The sequence below is a fragment of the Lachancea lanzarotensis genome, scaffold LALA0S02 (genome assembly GCF_000938715.1).
Source record: "Lachancea lanzarotensis genome assembly LALA0, scaffold LALA0S02, whole genome shotgun sequence".
NCBI lineage: Eukaryota > Fungi > Ascomycota > Saccharomycetes > Saccharomycetales > Saccharomycetaceae > Lachancea > Lachancea lanzarotensis.
Window position 1 is genome coordinate 418,420 of NW_019212880.1, and position 15,529 is coordinate 433,948.

Genomic DNA, 15,529 nt, shown 5'->3' on the forward strand with positions numbered 1-15,529 from the left:
TTTCATTTCTTGTACTTCTTCTTTCTCGTCTGGACGGTCCGCACCACTGGTATACTCCCCATATAGTTTGCTTGTAATACAGGAAACGAGCACGATGTAATCTGGGGCAGTTTTTCCAATTTTTTGGCAAGAAGTACTTCCTTCATCATTCTCTGAACTTTATGATACAATTGTTTTTCTCTTGTCGAAGGTTGGCTTCTTTGCTTAGTTAACAGGCGTTTCCGCTTCATCCCAGCTAGTTCCAAAAGAGTTTTTGTTATGAGTTGCTCATGCGTCCCATTGGAAGCTGCTTCGATTTCGTCATCCTCGATCGAGTTTCCGGGTCCCCAATCGTATAGATTTTCGAGCTTTATCACAGGCGCTGTTGATGGTTCCTCGTTTTTCTCTGTGATCTTAGTTTCATCAGTATTCTTTTCTTCATCGAGCTCCGATTTTTTTGAATTACCATTTTCTGGTGTTTGACTTTCTTGAGCTTCTGATCCGACGATTGCTTTGATTTCCGATGGTTCACTTTGGTTATTGTTGGTGATGGTACTGGCTGGTGAATCATTCCTTTTCTGCTCCAAACTTGCTTTGGACCCAATTGAACCCTGTTCCTCTTGCTCTTTCGCGACTTTAATTCGTTTTTCATCATTCTGGGAATCGTGCATGTTACGAAGTCTCAGATACCCGATTTTTTCAAGCCAAATAGTCCCTCTGTGACCAGCGTCGATCACAGTGCTACTTTCGTTGAATGAAGGAGCCCACGATTGATATTCGCCGTACTGAAGCCACACAGTGGTCGGCATAGCGTACCAATTCGGATGCAGGAACTTGGTCATAATTTCGTAAGGTGGTATTGTTGGATCCGGAATGTTGCTAACATTAGCAGCAAGGAACCCTAACTTTGGAGCGACTTCATCTCCAGCCTGTGGGATGACTTTATTCAGTTCAAAGCTGCTGTTAGGAGCTTCAGTTGGTCTGCGATCTAGCTGCGACTTGGATATTGTAGACGTGAAGAGATCCAAGTCCCCCGATGAAACATAGTAGGATTCAGCGTAAGGAACCGCGTATGCTGTTGAAATCTTGATAAAATCGTGGGAAATTTGACGATTTAGAGGACTTTTCCCTAAGCCATAAGTTTCCTCCGGGATAGAGTCATCTATGAGTGTTACACCCAGTCTGTAGCATTCTCGTAGTAGAAGTTCTGTTGCAAATTTGTAGAACTTATCCACCATTTGATACGTGCGGGTTCCCTGAGGATAAAAATGTATGAGTAACGTACAGACCAGCTTCACATCGTGGTGCAATCGGTAAAAAGCATTTGATTTTTTGGCGTATTCGTTTTTCTCAAATCGTTCACTTATGGTTGTCACTGGAAAGTTCTCTTCGTTTTTGATGGCGCCCTCACTGTTAATCCGCGGTTTCAGAAACTTCTTGTATGATTCAAATATCTTTTTTGGATCTTTCTCATAGAACTTGCTGGGGAACTTTTCATCTATAACTTTACATTTAGATGAAGCACTGGTCGGTTTTTCGGTTAGTATCTATCTATATAGGTTTTTTTCATGAAGGTGTATCAAAAAACATGGTGTAAAAGGGCTTGGAAAAGCAAACATACGCTTGTAAAATTGCACGTAAATTCTCAAAAACCTGTGTCAGCTCCATCTAGGCTTACAGGTACATAAATTGTTCGAAGTTTAGTTGTTCCTCTTCTACCTGAAGGCATCCATCGATATTGTTGACGATTTAGACATCAATTAATTGACCTACAATTCTATTCGTACATAGTGATGCGAGACAGTAATCCAGACAGAAAGACGGCTGGAACTCAGCATTACAGTCGAATTTGATGGTCAGCTTATGTGTAAATGCAATTGTGCTCCATTGTTCTATTTCTGATCTTTTATTTCCAAGTTTTTTGGCCTTCATGCGATCAAAATAACGCTTCTCGATAAGCACGACCTGGCTTGAAAACTTCGCTCTTTGAACTTTTAATTCGTGGCCTTTTGTTGGCTAGATTCTTTATAGTTCTTGGCGGTGATCAGCTTCTCAACAACCCAGAGCCCGGCTTTCTTTTTCTGACGCACAGCGACGGGATTGAGATCCCAACCGACTTTTAGATCGCAGTCGATGGTGCTTCCAAAGCGCGGAGTAACATGACAAAGTCTCTCAGTACTCGAAATGTCTATAGGACGGATTCCGTTGCCGGCTAGAGGTTTGCTATAGGTGACTAAAGACCCCTTGCGTGCGATGTTTACCAAAGGAGTGCTTTTGATGTCACACAATGGCTTGATGCGTGTTTTGGATTTCTCGGTGTGTGAGTTTTTATGCAGAGAATGATAGACGAGGTACTTTGGGGGTTGCTCGCCAATCTCGTTGAGAATTGAGGTGTTGTGCAGATACACGAAATTCTGGGAAATATCGCCCGGTATTATGGGAGCCAAAACCGGTACGTATGGCACCATTGACACTGCGGTTCTATTAGTGATCTGACAATCATCGGGTGCAAAAAGATCCGCACGGATAGCCACTTGATCAACAAATCCAGCACACACCATTTGTTTCAGTAATTTCACCTGAGTCGCGCTTGGAACACTGGACTTAAGATCATCGTCAGAAACACTGACTGCAACATTCTCCCTCGATGTGTTCGACTTCACAATGTAAAATATCTGCTTCCTCAATTTCCTCGTCTCTTCTACAAGTTTGGGTCTCATGAAGTTTGCTTTCATGAAGGCGGACCTATCCTCTGGCGCAACATAATCCAAAGAACTAACAGCAGATAGAAGTTTAATCACGTCGCTGTACTTGTCCAGCTTGCAGAATTTGGCTTGACTTTTGAAGTAAAGGGCTCGCGTTTGCTTCTTCTGGTCATTTGCATCGTCGTCTTGCCGTACTGTACTCTCCGGATCATCCCGACTTTCCGCAATTCCTAGTTCGTGCTCTGTAAGGAATGGCTCCCCAACAGAAAGTGCACTAACAATTGAAATGATGTAAGGTAAACATCCATTTTCGTTGCCTACCAAAAGCATTTTAGAATACCTTGGACTCAAAGGGAACAGATTCATTTTTCTTCCATCGTCAGTGATACCTTCCTTGATATCAAGGGCCCCCAAATGCTGTAGCATCTCTATAGCCTTTTGCAGAGCATTGCGGCTTGGCGGTGTCGGAAATGGAAAGTTCAAAATATTGTGAATTGCCATGCTTTTCATTTGTAAAACAACGCTTTCCACTGGCATCCGTAAAATCTCGGGTTTTGAAAACTGCTCAAAGTCGTTTTCATAAACTGCAGAAGAGTATAATCTATAACAGTGACCGGGACCGGTACGTCCCGCTCTACCACTTCTTTGATCTGCGGAAGCTTTACTCACCCATCCCACTTCAAAACTTTGAACTCCATTCGTCTCGTTATAAATTCTCTCTTTGGACCTCCCACTGTCAACAACGTAGCGCACGTTAGGAATGGTCAAGGAAGTTTCAGCAACATTGGTTGCCACAATGCAAAGACGGGAACCCTCGGGCGGCTCGTTGAAAACTTTGAGCTGCTCTTCAGTAGGCAATAACGAGTACAGAGGGAGCACGTATAGTGGATCGGTAGCTGTTTGACCCTCCTCCAAATTTTCATCGAAGCCCTCCTCCTCTGAGTCGTCATTTTCAAAATCATCGTTTTGTTCTCCAGTTCTATCCTCTTCCACGTTCACACTGAAATCGACGTCCTCGGCTTCGATGGCAACATTTTTAGCACTAGCTTTGATTGTTGGGTTGCTTTTCACCATTTCCTTGAAATTCTTGGAAGTCTTGGGGAAAGGAAATTCGGCACGTAATCTTTTCACCATGTCAGTGATTTCCTGTCTTCCCGTCATGAATATCAAGATAGCACCCCTCGGAAGTCTTTGATGAATCTTGCATGTCTTTCGAAAAGTTTCTTCGGTATAGTCGAATGCAGTACGCTTATTGAAATGCACTGACACTGGGTACTGACGGGCGTCAACCTTGAGCACAGGAGGTGGAATTTGGAATAAAGAGTGATTCTCGCTGAAATCAGAAACTCTTAGCGTGGCTGACATGATGATTAGTTTTAGTCTTTTGTGTTTCTTGGGGTCAATAGCATGGTTCTTGGCCCGCAGTTTCACACACCTGCTCAACAAACCAATAAGTATATCCGTATTGATATTTCTTTCGTGTGCTTCATCGATGACGATGGCAGAATATTTGCTGAGCATGAAATCGGTCATCATCTCTCTCATCAACACACCGTCTGTCATAAATTTCACCTTAGTATTATCTGACACGGTTGAGTCAAATCGTATTTGGTAAGAAACGCTATGACTATGATTACCCAATTCAGATGAGACACGTTTGGCCATGGAAACGGCTGCCACTCTGCGCGGTTGCGTAACACCGATCATTCCTGGCGTATCGACCGAATTCGGGTCGCCGTAGCCAGATTCGAAAAGAAACTGCGGAACTTGAGTTGTCTTACCAGAACCAGTTTCACCACAAATCACTAGTACATCATTGTGATGAATGGCTTCCATTAATTTATGCTCTTCGCCAAAAACTGGCAGCTGCATACGAGCCTTCTGGATCTCTTCCGACCTTGTCACGTTGACGTAGAATGCCTTCCTGGTAGATTCTTGATCTACTGGTGCGCTGTCATCTACAAGACCGTCATCCAAGTCTTCGGTTCTGGTGATCTTTTGATATGGATGGGGCAGCTGAGGAGTCTCCAATGGCGTCTCGCGGCCCTCTAATTGTTTTATCTGACCCTCTGCCCATTCCTTGAAACCATCTGCCTTTGTTCCCGTGGTCTCGAAAGATGATCCCGAATCTGAACTTTCACTAGCGGATTGGGAGCTTTCTTCTGACCGCTCTTCGCTGTCATTATCAGAAGCCTCGAGTTCGTTTCCGGAAGAGCTTTCATTTTCAGATTCGCTGGATGCAAAATCCATTTCGTCATCTTTGCTGTATTTGCGTGCCTCCTCCATTTGAACTCGTTCGCGCCAATTGTACCGCTGTTTAGATGGAGCTTTCGCTTTGTGGACAACTTTTGCGTTTTGGAATCCAAAACCAAACCCAGACCCCCCGAATTTGGCTGGTCTATTGTCAACAAAGGACGAGGATGACTGAATGGCTGCATTGTCGTCGCCAGAACCATCGCTATTAGCGTCGTCATCGGACTCTTCTTCGGCCCCAATTGAATTGTCGCTGCCGTCCCACTCTTTGACTTCGTGCTGCTTATACAAAATGTCTCTGACAGTTTGGTCTGAGCGACCCATCTTTTCCAGCTGTAAAGCTTCCTGAAACTGCTCCTTTTTAGTCTGGCGGCCGTGCCCCAGGTTTTTGGAGCTCGTTAGCATTGAAGTGTCCATTTTATGCTCTTGTAACTTTTCTATAATCGCTTTCTTCTCCTCTCGTCTCAGTTGGTGCTCTACAAACTTGTCCAGCCGCTTCTTTTTGAGCCTTGAAACTTTCGACTCCTGTGGTTTGAACAGCTCTTCCAGTTTTCTCTTTTTCATCTCTTTCTCGGCGTCCGTAAGAGGTTGCAAAATCTCCGCATTACTGTTAGATTTCTCGCTGGTTTCTGGACCTTCCTGTTCCTCGCTACCGTCTTCTAAATGTCTCAGAAACTGCCTATTTCTCACTTTCTTGAGCTCTTTCAGCTTGGCCATTTGGCCCGCTCTGGCTTTCTCATTGAAACGTTTTCGGTACGTTCCCATATTCCAAGAAGCTCCTTATTCTTATACAGCTCGCAGATACCGGTCTGGAAACGGTATAAGCTATTTTTATGACTAGTCCTTCAACTTTTCTCTGAAATGTGATGGGCGATGAGATGAGATCGAAATTTCATGATATTTTTCAGTATATTGGATGCGATGAGCTGTAAATCTGAACAAAAGCCAGATTCGTCAAAGTTAAAAAGGCTTGGGTGGAAGAATAAGGAGCTGTCTGGGCTTCTTGTTAACTCCTTAGCGCAATTTCTTGCAAAAAACTGTATACATAACCATAGATTTGACAATCGACGAACACATCCCATGGAGAAAAAAGGGAAGAGAGCTGTGAAAGAAGAGCTTTACGGAATAATCGAGACACGCAACATAGAGTATGTTCAATATGGTGTTTCTTTGCGGTTTCCTACTTGGTATGGAAGCACAGCGTATTTCCAGCAAACAACGCGACATTTGGGGCTAAGAGACTCTGATGGACGACGATCTGCGGGCGATGGAATCGATGAAAAACCTAAGAGTTCCAGAAACGTGCCGGAATCCTCGGATTTCTGGCTCGAAACACTTTGTGTGTGTGAATACTGTTTCAAGTACACGGATGATCCAAATGAGTTGAAAAAGCACTCTTCACAATGCCGGTTTCGTTCGAAATCCCCCGGCAGAATCCAATATCGCACGCCGGAGATCAGTATCCGGAAAGTATCAGGTTCCCGCCATCCGCTCTTCTGTCAATGTCTGTGTCTTTTCACAAAACTGTTCCTGGATAATAAGTCGATGTACTTCAAAGTTGACCATTATGATTTCTACATTGTCTACAGTAACCAAACCCACAAACCGATGGCATTCTTCTCCAAAGATTTAACGTCGTTCCAAAAGCATAACTTGGCATGTATTTTGACCCTTCCGCCGTACCAAAGAAAAGGATTGGGTACGCTATTGATGGATTTCTCCTACAAGCTATCTATTCATGACGATATAATGTCTGGCCCGGAACAGCCACTTTCTCCCTTCGGACTAGCTGGCTACTTGAAATATTGGTCAACTTCGATTTGTCTACAATTTTTAGAGGGTTCGTTGCAAGGGAAAAGCCGCGTGAGTCTAGAGGACATCTCAAAGGCGACAGGAATGCGTCTAGGCGACATCTTGCTGACGCTTCGTAACCTCAATTGTCTAAGCGAGAAAAATGAGATCTCGCTGCAAGAGCTCCGACTGTGGATGAAGCATCACAGACAACACACTCACGCATTCATTGATGACGACTATTTGATTTTGGATGACTGATCTCCCGAATAGTAAGAACTGCGCACTAACAAGCAGTTCTTTCATGACCTACTCAAAAAGCATTTGGATCTCTTCAATTCTACGCTTTCTCCGCTCGTCCTCGTCAGCATCAACTGCTTCGCCCAACGAGCGCTTTCTCTCTTGTATCCGTAACATTTTTTCTTCAATGCTGTGCTCCATGATGAACCTTACCACTTTGACATCATTAATTTGACCAATTCGGTGTATCCGATCAATTGCTTGGTCCTCCAAGCTGGGCGACCACCAGGGGTCCATCATAAATGCCCTAGACGCACAAGTTAAATTCAACCCGACACCTCCAGCCTTTAAGGACAACAGCAGTACTTTCAGTTTTGTCAGATCTTTCTCGGCAAAATCCGCAAGAACCTTCGAACGTTCCTTCATTGACAACCGTCCATCGAATTTGTAAACTTTCATGTCAGATTTCGGAAAGGACGCAGACAATTCTCTCTCCATTATGTCCAAAAAGGACGAAAACTGTGAAAAGACAACTACCTGTTCACCAGGACACGCGTCTTGTAATCGCCTCAAGCTTTTCATTAATGAAGTAATTTTCGAAGATTTGGAACCTGTGTCGTAAAGCACCGGCTTCAATTCTCCATTGGGATTTGCTTGTATTGACACAAGTCGCCTGGGATCAACCTCGAAGCGGCAATTTGGACATTTTATATCCTGTTGTCGCTCAGACTGAAAGCGAATGTACTCCAGAATGCACATTTCACAAAATGCGTGTCCACATTCTGTAAGAACAATCTGTGTCACTGGCTCTATGGGCTCTGCTGTGCAGATGGAACATTCTAGCTTTTTAAAGCTGTCGCTTGTGGGGAATTTATCTTTAATTTTACTCAGAATGACATTGGCCTCATCTTCGCTTACCGCAATATTCGATGTAAGTTCATTCGAAAGCGCCTTATCTGTGTTGAAGTTCTCGGTGAGCATTTTGTTACCTGCTAGATCATCGTCATTTTCATCTTGCGATCCGAGCAGATCCGCGTGGCAGCAGACTTGTCGTAGTCTTAAGATGTGAACCAATATTGTGGAGTATTTTTTCAGCAGATCACCTCGGTCCAGGCCCTCTTTGACAGAGCTCTCGGCTTTGCCCAAAAAAAATTTGTAAAGCGCATCCTCATGCCTATTGAAATTTACCTTCTCGATACTGACCTCTTTAGGAGGAAGCTCGACCAATGGCTTTCCATTTACGTCACGCATTTGTTTAGTTCTCCGTAAAATCACTGGCTCAAGAATCGATGATACAACATCAAAGGCACCTTTGTAGTTTTTCTTTTCGAACGGCTCAGACACGAAGGATTTCCAATATCCAACCTGGGACCACGGTTCAAGTCGCATGAATTTTACCAGACTGTATAAATCGTCAAGACGATTTATAATTGGGGTACCCGTTAAAATCCATCTCCTTGAGCTAAAAAGGTCGACCATCGATTTGGAAGTCCGCGTGTTTCTATTCCTGATTGTGTGGCCCTCGTCAATTACAATCCGAAAAAACTCAACAGAGAAAAGACCCGTAGCGTCATCTTCTACATGTGCAGTGCCGTTGGTTGCGAGACGACTCCATTCATGTTGCACTGTGCCATACGTTGTCAAAAGCACAGCAGGTGGGTTCTTTGTCTTTGTTAGCAAAGTCCTCAAACTTCCTGTGGTTCCTCCATAGTATATTTCACAATGGACATTATCAGCTGCGGACGCTTTGTCGAATTCCTGTTGCCACTGGGATAGCAAAGACATTGGTACAACTATCAGAGTAGTACCGAAAGCGTATGGTTTAGTATGTTGGGGTGATTGAGAGAGACATTCTGAGATGGAGCTCTCTACCTCGGGTGTATCTTCGAAAAGCTTTTGTTTCACGTACATTTTATCAAACGGCACCATAAGAATCATTGATAGTATGCTGATGGTTTTACCAAGACCCATTTCGTCTGCCAGAATCCCTCCTTTCAATAGCGACTTAAGAACCGGTTTCTCTTGAGAGAATTCGGCCGTATGCAAATTGGCGTAAAAGAACTCGTCATCTTGAGTATCAAAAGAGTTGCCTTTAATCTTCTGTGCAGCCCAAGATAAATCTTTTGGCCATCTGAATTGTTTCCACAAGGGATTCATCATGCTCCCTTCAATGTCGCTTGACGCAGCAGCCGAGTCGGGCACTTCATCAAATTCGCGCTCACGCCGCAGAAGCCATGTAAGACCTTGCTTTTGATACGCTCGAAGGTCCAGTTTGAATACTTTAGGGTTGGGTGTCGTCTCTGGCAAGTGTTTAGAAGATTCAATAGACAAGGTGGCTTTGTAGAGAGACTTTAACTGATTTACATTCAGCAGGTCTTCCTGAATTTGGGTAGGTTGAATCTCGTCCTTTTCAGAGACAATATGGGCGTCACTATCAGCAACATCAAGGTCGATGACCTCTGCTGCTTCAGGTGTGCTTTCTGGAGTTTCATCGGACCCCAGCACTAGTGGTCGGAGTTGAACTTGGTCAAATAATGACAGAAGAGCCAGACGCCTGGATCTCATTTGCAACTCTTCTCCGCTCTCCACGACGTTCGCGGAAAAGGCACGCTTTTCGGAATTGACGCCGTTAATTGTAGTTCTTTCACTGCCAGAATGACTGCTCTCAAAAACCACTGAGGTCAAAAAGCAATCGAGCTGTATTATAAATGAGTCCCCAACGCTAAGCCTTGTGTTGTTACAATATATCATAGTGGCTTCAAAGTCCAGTTCGTCGCCGTCGAGAAGCGGGAATAATATCATCGCAATATCTTCCGGGACACGACCAACTTCACGGCCAAGCCCAACGTCCACAAGCCGCACGAAGTTTGCCATGGACCCTCTTTTACGTCCACTGGCGCTGTACAGTTTTGAAGACGCTTCACAAGCAATCTTGACAATTTTCAATTCGCTCCCATATTTCAATGGCTTAACCGTTGGTCTTGTGGCTAACGCACTTACTTGGATAGACCCAATGAAATGACGCCATTTGACGGAAGGACGAGGTTTCTTTTGGAGTCTCTCACCATAATCGCGTACTTTTTTGCGCTCTCTGTTTGGCGATAGTCTTGAAAAAAGCGTTTTTGAGAGGTTACTAACGGGTGAGCTTTTTGCTGAAGCTTTCAAGGTGGGTTCTTGACTAGGCTCTTTCCCGAAATATGCCTCTACGGCGCTTGAAATTCTCGTGTTCCTATCATCCTCCACACCTGTTTTCGCCAGCAAATCGGCGGCTTGTATACTTGAAAGACCCGGGATCATATCTTGCAATTCCTTAGACTCCGATAGCACAGTCTCGATGGGTTTGACGCTCGAATCAGGCGCTTGAAATAAGAATGAGTCCTGATTTTCCAAAAGTGCAGCATCTTCGTCATTGTTCGACTCTAACTCTTCACTGAAGAATCGCTTTTTCGTCAAAGTTTCACCATTTGGATTGCTTACGTCGTCGCTTTCAACCATTTATCACAACAGCCTTTTTAATCTATCGAAAAGGTGAGTAGTTCGTCGAAAACAGTAGTAAACAGTGCCATCGAACTCATCGCGCGCGTAAGCTCACATTTATCTCTAATTAAGCTTCTCGTGTTTCGTACATCATTACTGGTAGTTAAATTGACGATTATGTAATCTGACATTTTTCGTTGGGTGTGATATTGAATATTTCGAGAAATTGATGACAGAATACTCTTCATTCTCAAAAAGCATTCAAACCAGCACAGTTTGAAGCCAGTTGACGACGGCATTCACAATGCATTGATTGTGTTTAGTTGGCACTATTCATAGAGACAACTTGCGGACTTTTTGAAGCGTAAAAATTGGACCATTTTTGATCGTTTTAAGACTCGTGTTTCGTGCGGTGAAATTTAGTCCGTTCTCTCAGAAGTGACACTAGCGATTCACAACTTCTGGAGTGATGGCTGTCCAAGCCGAAAGCAGGTTATCAACATGGTTCTATCGAGGGTCGCTTGTGGTGCTTGTTTTGCTATTTGTGGGATTTTCCGTAGTGATGCCCATCGACGCAATGGCTCAGGCTTCACGTTCCAATAATGATGCTCTCAATACATTCATTGTCGTAGGAGCTTTTGTTGTCTTTGGTGTTTTGAGCATCATCATAGCTGCTGGTAGGGTCTTTGTCCAACGCAGCTGTTTGCAGGAAATTCCAAAGCGATATCTACCGTTCACTCCCGAGGATTTGCCCCATCGTGGTAGTAGAGAGTTCATATTACGTCAAATGGATCACTCTCATGATTTGGCGGAAATCCTGAAGAAGCCGGCGGGTATTGTGGTACATGCCGGTTTGTCGAGACCCGTTCACGAAAATGAGGAGGACGGAAACGTAACTTTGCCTTCTCTTCTTAATTACGAAGAAAGCATCAAGATTATCACCAGTCGTCTGAAATATCAAGGAGCCTTTTTCGGGCTCACGGAGTTGAACCCTCCCATCGGCCACACATTTGCAGATGTCATTCATAGTCTGTTCACACACACCGGTCAGCATCCCATAGAGGCCACGGAATATGTTGAACTCTACGAGCAGATCCGCTTCTCTGGCCAGGAAATAACCTCCGAGCAGTTCTTACGTTTCATGGACCTCTCTCTTTTTCTTGTGGATGTTCTTTTACGCATGCATCAGGACCCCACACCGCGCACCCCGCAACCCGACGATTCTGACAGCTACAACGAAGTCGACTATCTAAATGTCGGTGAACACAGCTCTGAAGTACATTACCTGACAACTACAAACACCAATAGTACGGTGGCTCGGAGAGTGACGGCTGAAAATCAAGATCAAAATTCACCTCGTGGTCGAAGGTCAACTCCTTCCGACGTGGAAAGCTACGAATCGGTCCTGCGTGGGTACGATGTGGCGACATAGACTACGTAACGATTAGTTTACAGGACTTAAAATTTTATACTACATTTATTTTCGTATTCAGAATTTTCTTGATCATAGCTGCTGTAACTCGCTTAGCCAGTTGGCAACAATCTCTTTTGTTTTTTCATGAGAAACCTTCTCTTTCAAGAGAGCATTGAGTTGGTCGATACTGGTAGCGTACTCATCGGCGTATTTTCTTAGTATGCTTTTTATGAACCCTAGGCAGCTTTCATATTTCCAAGAGAGCTCAAGTTTGGTAATGTCTCCTGAATCCTCGGGTACAATTACGGCAGCATCTGGAGCTGTTCCAAGTTCCTTCACAGTCTGGGAGGCGATTTCACTCAGTCTTTCAAAAAGGAACACAAACGTCTCAACGCTGGCATCGCGACGCAGCGATAACTCAGTGAGAGTTCTGAAAGTAGACTCGATAGAAGTGGCATCCACAAGACCCCAATTTCTTCCCCGATCCTCCAAAAATGAAAAGTTCAGGATGCTTTTAGCCGATACAAGCTCAAAGTTTTTACATGTGTCAACAATCAAATAGCCGTTTTGAGAATTATTGTTCCAGTACCGAATAATTGCCTCCACAATCCATCTTTCCTTCGAGTCCTGATCAATTTCAAGTTTCGTGAAAATCTCTGCCAGGTCGTTTTGAGAATCACCAATATATTTGTTGGCATGAGAAAGCGATCTGTTACCTGAGAATGTCAAAGCTTGCAGTAAGATAGTCACAACGAATTTGTTGAAGTCCACAATAATACCTCCATATGTCTTTTGTATCTCCTCAAAAATTGTAAGTAGCTCACTAACATTCCTGTCCAGCGGCTGCTTATGGAAGTAATTTATCACATCTTGAACCAGCTCGTTAAAAGGAAAACATGCCTGTGTAAAATACATTGTGTTATCCTTCAAAAAGTTGGGGTCAACCTGGAAATCCTTGAAAAACGATTGATAGTAGTTTACTAGGTCGCTTCTTGGAACAAATGAGCTATCCGTGTAGGACTTGAACTCATCGGTGAGACTTTCTTCGACATCAGCTCTGCTGGAAGTTAACCTCAACTCTTTCCTGATTAGGTTTCTCATGAAGGTCACTTTTGGGCTGTAGAAAGTATCGTGGTACTTTATTGACTCTTCCTCCCATTCATTCCATTTCCAAGAGAAGTTGAAGTTGCTCATTTGTATAGAGAACCAGTCCAGGTACCTCAATTTCAATTCTAGGTCTAGTCCGTCCAAGCTGTTGAAAAAATAACGGAATGCCCTACCAAAGACGGGAGCGATTGCTTTTGGAGAATTCTGACAGATTTCCACTAAAAGCGTGTAAAAGTAAGCGAACGGATGTGAAACGGTAGGTAGCTTGAAAATCATACTAAGAATCTTTTCAATGGCAAGATCTTCGATTTTGTAGGTTGTGATAATCGGATTTTCTTCATGTAAAGCTATCAGTTGAGCTATCGATTGACCGGGTTCTGTGAAAATACCAGGTTTGAAAAATAAATCCAATGTCACCACTTGTTTGGCAACTTCTTTGCGATTGAACTCCATACTTTCCACGATGTCAATAATAATGTCCTCGAACAACATACCGCCATAAGTGGTGAATGGTACAACAGTTTCAAATTCGCCAACTTGGTTTGGCAAATAAACCCTATACGAATACCGGGGTACTTTCCACATACCATCGATGGAACCTATACCTCTATCGAGACCACTGAAAGACTCCAGTTGTTCGGCTGAAGGCAAGTTCAATGGATCATTGAACCCCTGGTTTCCTGGTTGAGGCTTCATCATACCGCTGTAGTCTGGAAATAACTCGAATAGCTGTTGCATGTCGTTTGCTAGCACCCTTTTCACATTTGGGAGAACCGCCGATACCCATTGCACGGATTCATATGGGCTATTGGTATTGTATTCCTTGATCAGAGACAGATTCGTGTGTTTGACGACGTAAGAACTTTCCACATTTGAGATCAATTCTGCCACTTTTCCTCGAAGGGACTCGTTTCCTCTTGAAAAATAAAACAGATATGGTATGTTCAAAAGCGTATTGCAGTATATGGCCTCAGATAATGGGTTTCTCTTCTCTGAATGAAGGTTGTTCAAATTCACGCTCAAGTCAAACAGTCTTTGGTATAACAAGATCAGCTCGTCTTCTTCCACCATTGGTGACAGTAAAGACAGAAACCTTAGTAGAAGTTTTATTTTGTTCCAAGGTCCGGTTTCGCTCGACGTCACTTCTAAGTCACTATTGATAGAGTCGGTGCACCATCCCTGCATTTTGTCGAAGATATAATTCAAAATGCTTTTACCAGCGACAGGGTTCGCAGCATTGACAACCATGGTTAAAAGCGCAATTGCAGGTTGTTTGTGAGGCTGTTCCACTACCACGGCATTGATAGTCTTGAAAAGGGCTTCCTGGAAATATTCCTCGTTGCCGAATTCGTTTGCAATGGCTTCGCTCAAAAACTTTATATCTTCTTCGAAGGCCTTAATACTTTCACCCAAAGTTCTGATGTCTGGCATCATTTCCTTACATAGCTGAACAACAGGAGGGATTCTCTGTCTCTTGGGCATTCTTGGCCGAAAATCCCGGTAGCCATCATCCTCGTCGAAGTCTGCAATTAAAATCATGGAATTGTTAGTATTTGATTTTTTTAATGAGTGCTGTTGTTGTAGCAGTAGGTGGTGATCGTCTTCTATGGCACCGTCATAATTCAAAAGACAGAAAGGTCGAGCTGAAATCAAAGCATCCGTTAAATACGAAAGCATAGCTTCCATCAATGCACAAAACCACACTCCCTCAAGTCCTGTCGTCAAACGTCAACTTCTTGATTGTTCAGGTCTGATTGCGTCAATGTCATTCAATGTCTGAGCGGGCCACTGGATTAAAATACATACTTCTGGATCTTTTGCCGCCAACCATTGGAGAGAAATAGTTGATATAAGCAGCGATCTGGTGCTGTCAGAAGATGGTTTTTTGGTGTAGATTGATGGATATTCAATGTCTAGAGATTCACATTTTATTCAATTATTGGTCAACTTTTCCAAGTTGACCTTTCGTACAAAGAGACTTTCAGTCGAGCAATTGATCACTATGAACGAAGTTGGGATCTCGAGCCAGATCAGGATTTTATCGTGCCCTTTCCTGTATTTGACAATCTGCGAGTTACTGTGGTCATTACCTTTCAACATCTTTTTTCATATTACTCTTTTGTATGTCTAGCATCAGATTCGTTTCGAATAGATTATTAGCACGTGACTAAGTGACAGCGACACGAAATAATCGAGAAACTTGAACAAACCCACCAGCTACTGGTATTTCGAAGCCAAGGCGGTGAAATAGCCCAGAATGAGACCGTCCTTTTTATAGTTGACCGAAATTTTGCCATTGTACCCAAAGGCAGTTTGAAAACTTACCATTTTTATTGATGAAAAAGCGACTCCTGAAATTGCACGTAAGGCACAGACTAACTACATTCATGGTCTTCTTCGCGCCGAGAGAAAGACATCATCGGCTATTCAAGCTAACAGTTTCGATCTACTCTCAACGAAATACATTTTTCAAAGATTTTTAACGACTGTCGTGTAACGACACTCCAGAGACTCACTATGGTTTTGGCAGGTAGTAACACATCGATCGATTGTAACATAATAG

The 15,529-nt window shown here is 43.5% G+C and overlaps 6 protein-coding genes across 6 annotated transcripts; 2 read left to right on the plus strand and 4 right to left on the minus strand.

The window, feature by feature from the left end:
- Nucleotides 1–2: 2 nt before the first annotated feature.
- On the minus strand, nt 3–1,647 carry RSC58 (LALA0S02e04918g1_1; the record flags this gene model as incomplete). The annotated part of the gene is made up of 2 exons (XM_022773763.1): nt 3–1,503; nt 1,601–1,647. The coding sequence occupies 2 exons, from the start codon at nt 1,645–1,647 to the stop codon at nt 3–5; spliced, it is 1,548 nt and encodes a 515-aa protein (XP_022627257.1).
- A 326-nt stretch (nt 1,648–1,973) lies between these two features.
- ECM16 (LALA0S02e04940g1_1) lies at nt 1,974–5,702 on the minus strand (the record flags this gene model as incomplete). The annotated part of the gene is made up of 1 exon (XM_022773764.1): nt 1,974–5,702. The coding sequence occupies one exon, from the start codon at nt 5,700–5,702 to the stop codon at nt 1,974–1,976; it is 3,729 nt and encodes a 1,242-aa protein (XP_022627258.1).
- Nucleotides 5,703–6,017: 315 nt separating this feature from the next.
- On the plus strand, nt 6,018–6,989 carry SAS2 (LALA0S02e04962g1_1; the record flags this gene model as incomplete). The annotated part of the gene is made up of 1 exon (XM_022773766.1): nt 6,018–6,989. The coding sequence occupies one exon, from the start codon at nt 6,018–6,020 to the stop codon at nt 6,987–6,989; it is 972 nt and encodes a 323-aa protein (XP_022627259.1).
- A 48-nt stretch (nt 6,990–7,037) lies between these two features.
- On the minus strand, nt 7,038–10,463 carry RAD5 (LALA0S02e04984g1_1; the record flags this gene model as incomplete). The annotated part of the gene is made up of 1 exon (XM_022773767.1): nt 7,038–10,463. One exon carries the CDS (start codon nt 10,461–10,463, stop codon nt 7,038–7,040), a length of 3,426 nt encoding a protein of 1,141 aa, XP_022627260.1.
- Nucleotides 10,464–10,914: 451 nt separating this feature from the next.
- Nucleotides 10,915–11,877, plus strand: DLT1 (LALA0S02e05006g1_1; the record flags this gene model as incomplete). Its single annotated transcript, XM_022773768.1, has 1 exon — nt 10,915–11,877. One exon carries the CDS (start codon nt 10,915–10,917, stop codon nt 11,875–11,877), a length of 963 nt encoding a protein of 320 aa, XP_022627261.1.
- Nucleotides 11,878–11,949: 72 nt separating this feature from the next.
- Nucleotides 11,950–14,797, minus strand: STO1 (LALA0S02e05028g1_1; the record flags this gene model as incomplete). The annotated part of the gene is made up of 2 exons (XM_022773769.1): nt 11,950–14,489; nt 14,773–14,797. 2 exons carry the CDS (start codon nt 14,795–14,797, stop codon nt 11,950–11,952), a joined length of 2,565 nt encoding a protein of 854 aa, XP_022627262.1.
- Nucleotides 14,798–15,529: the final 732 nt, after the last annotated feature.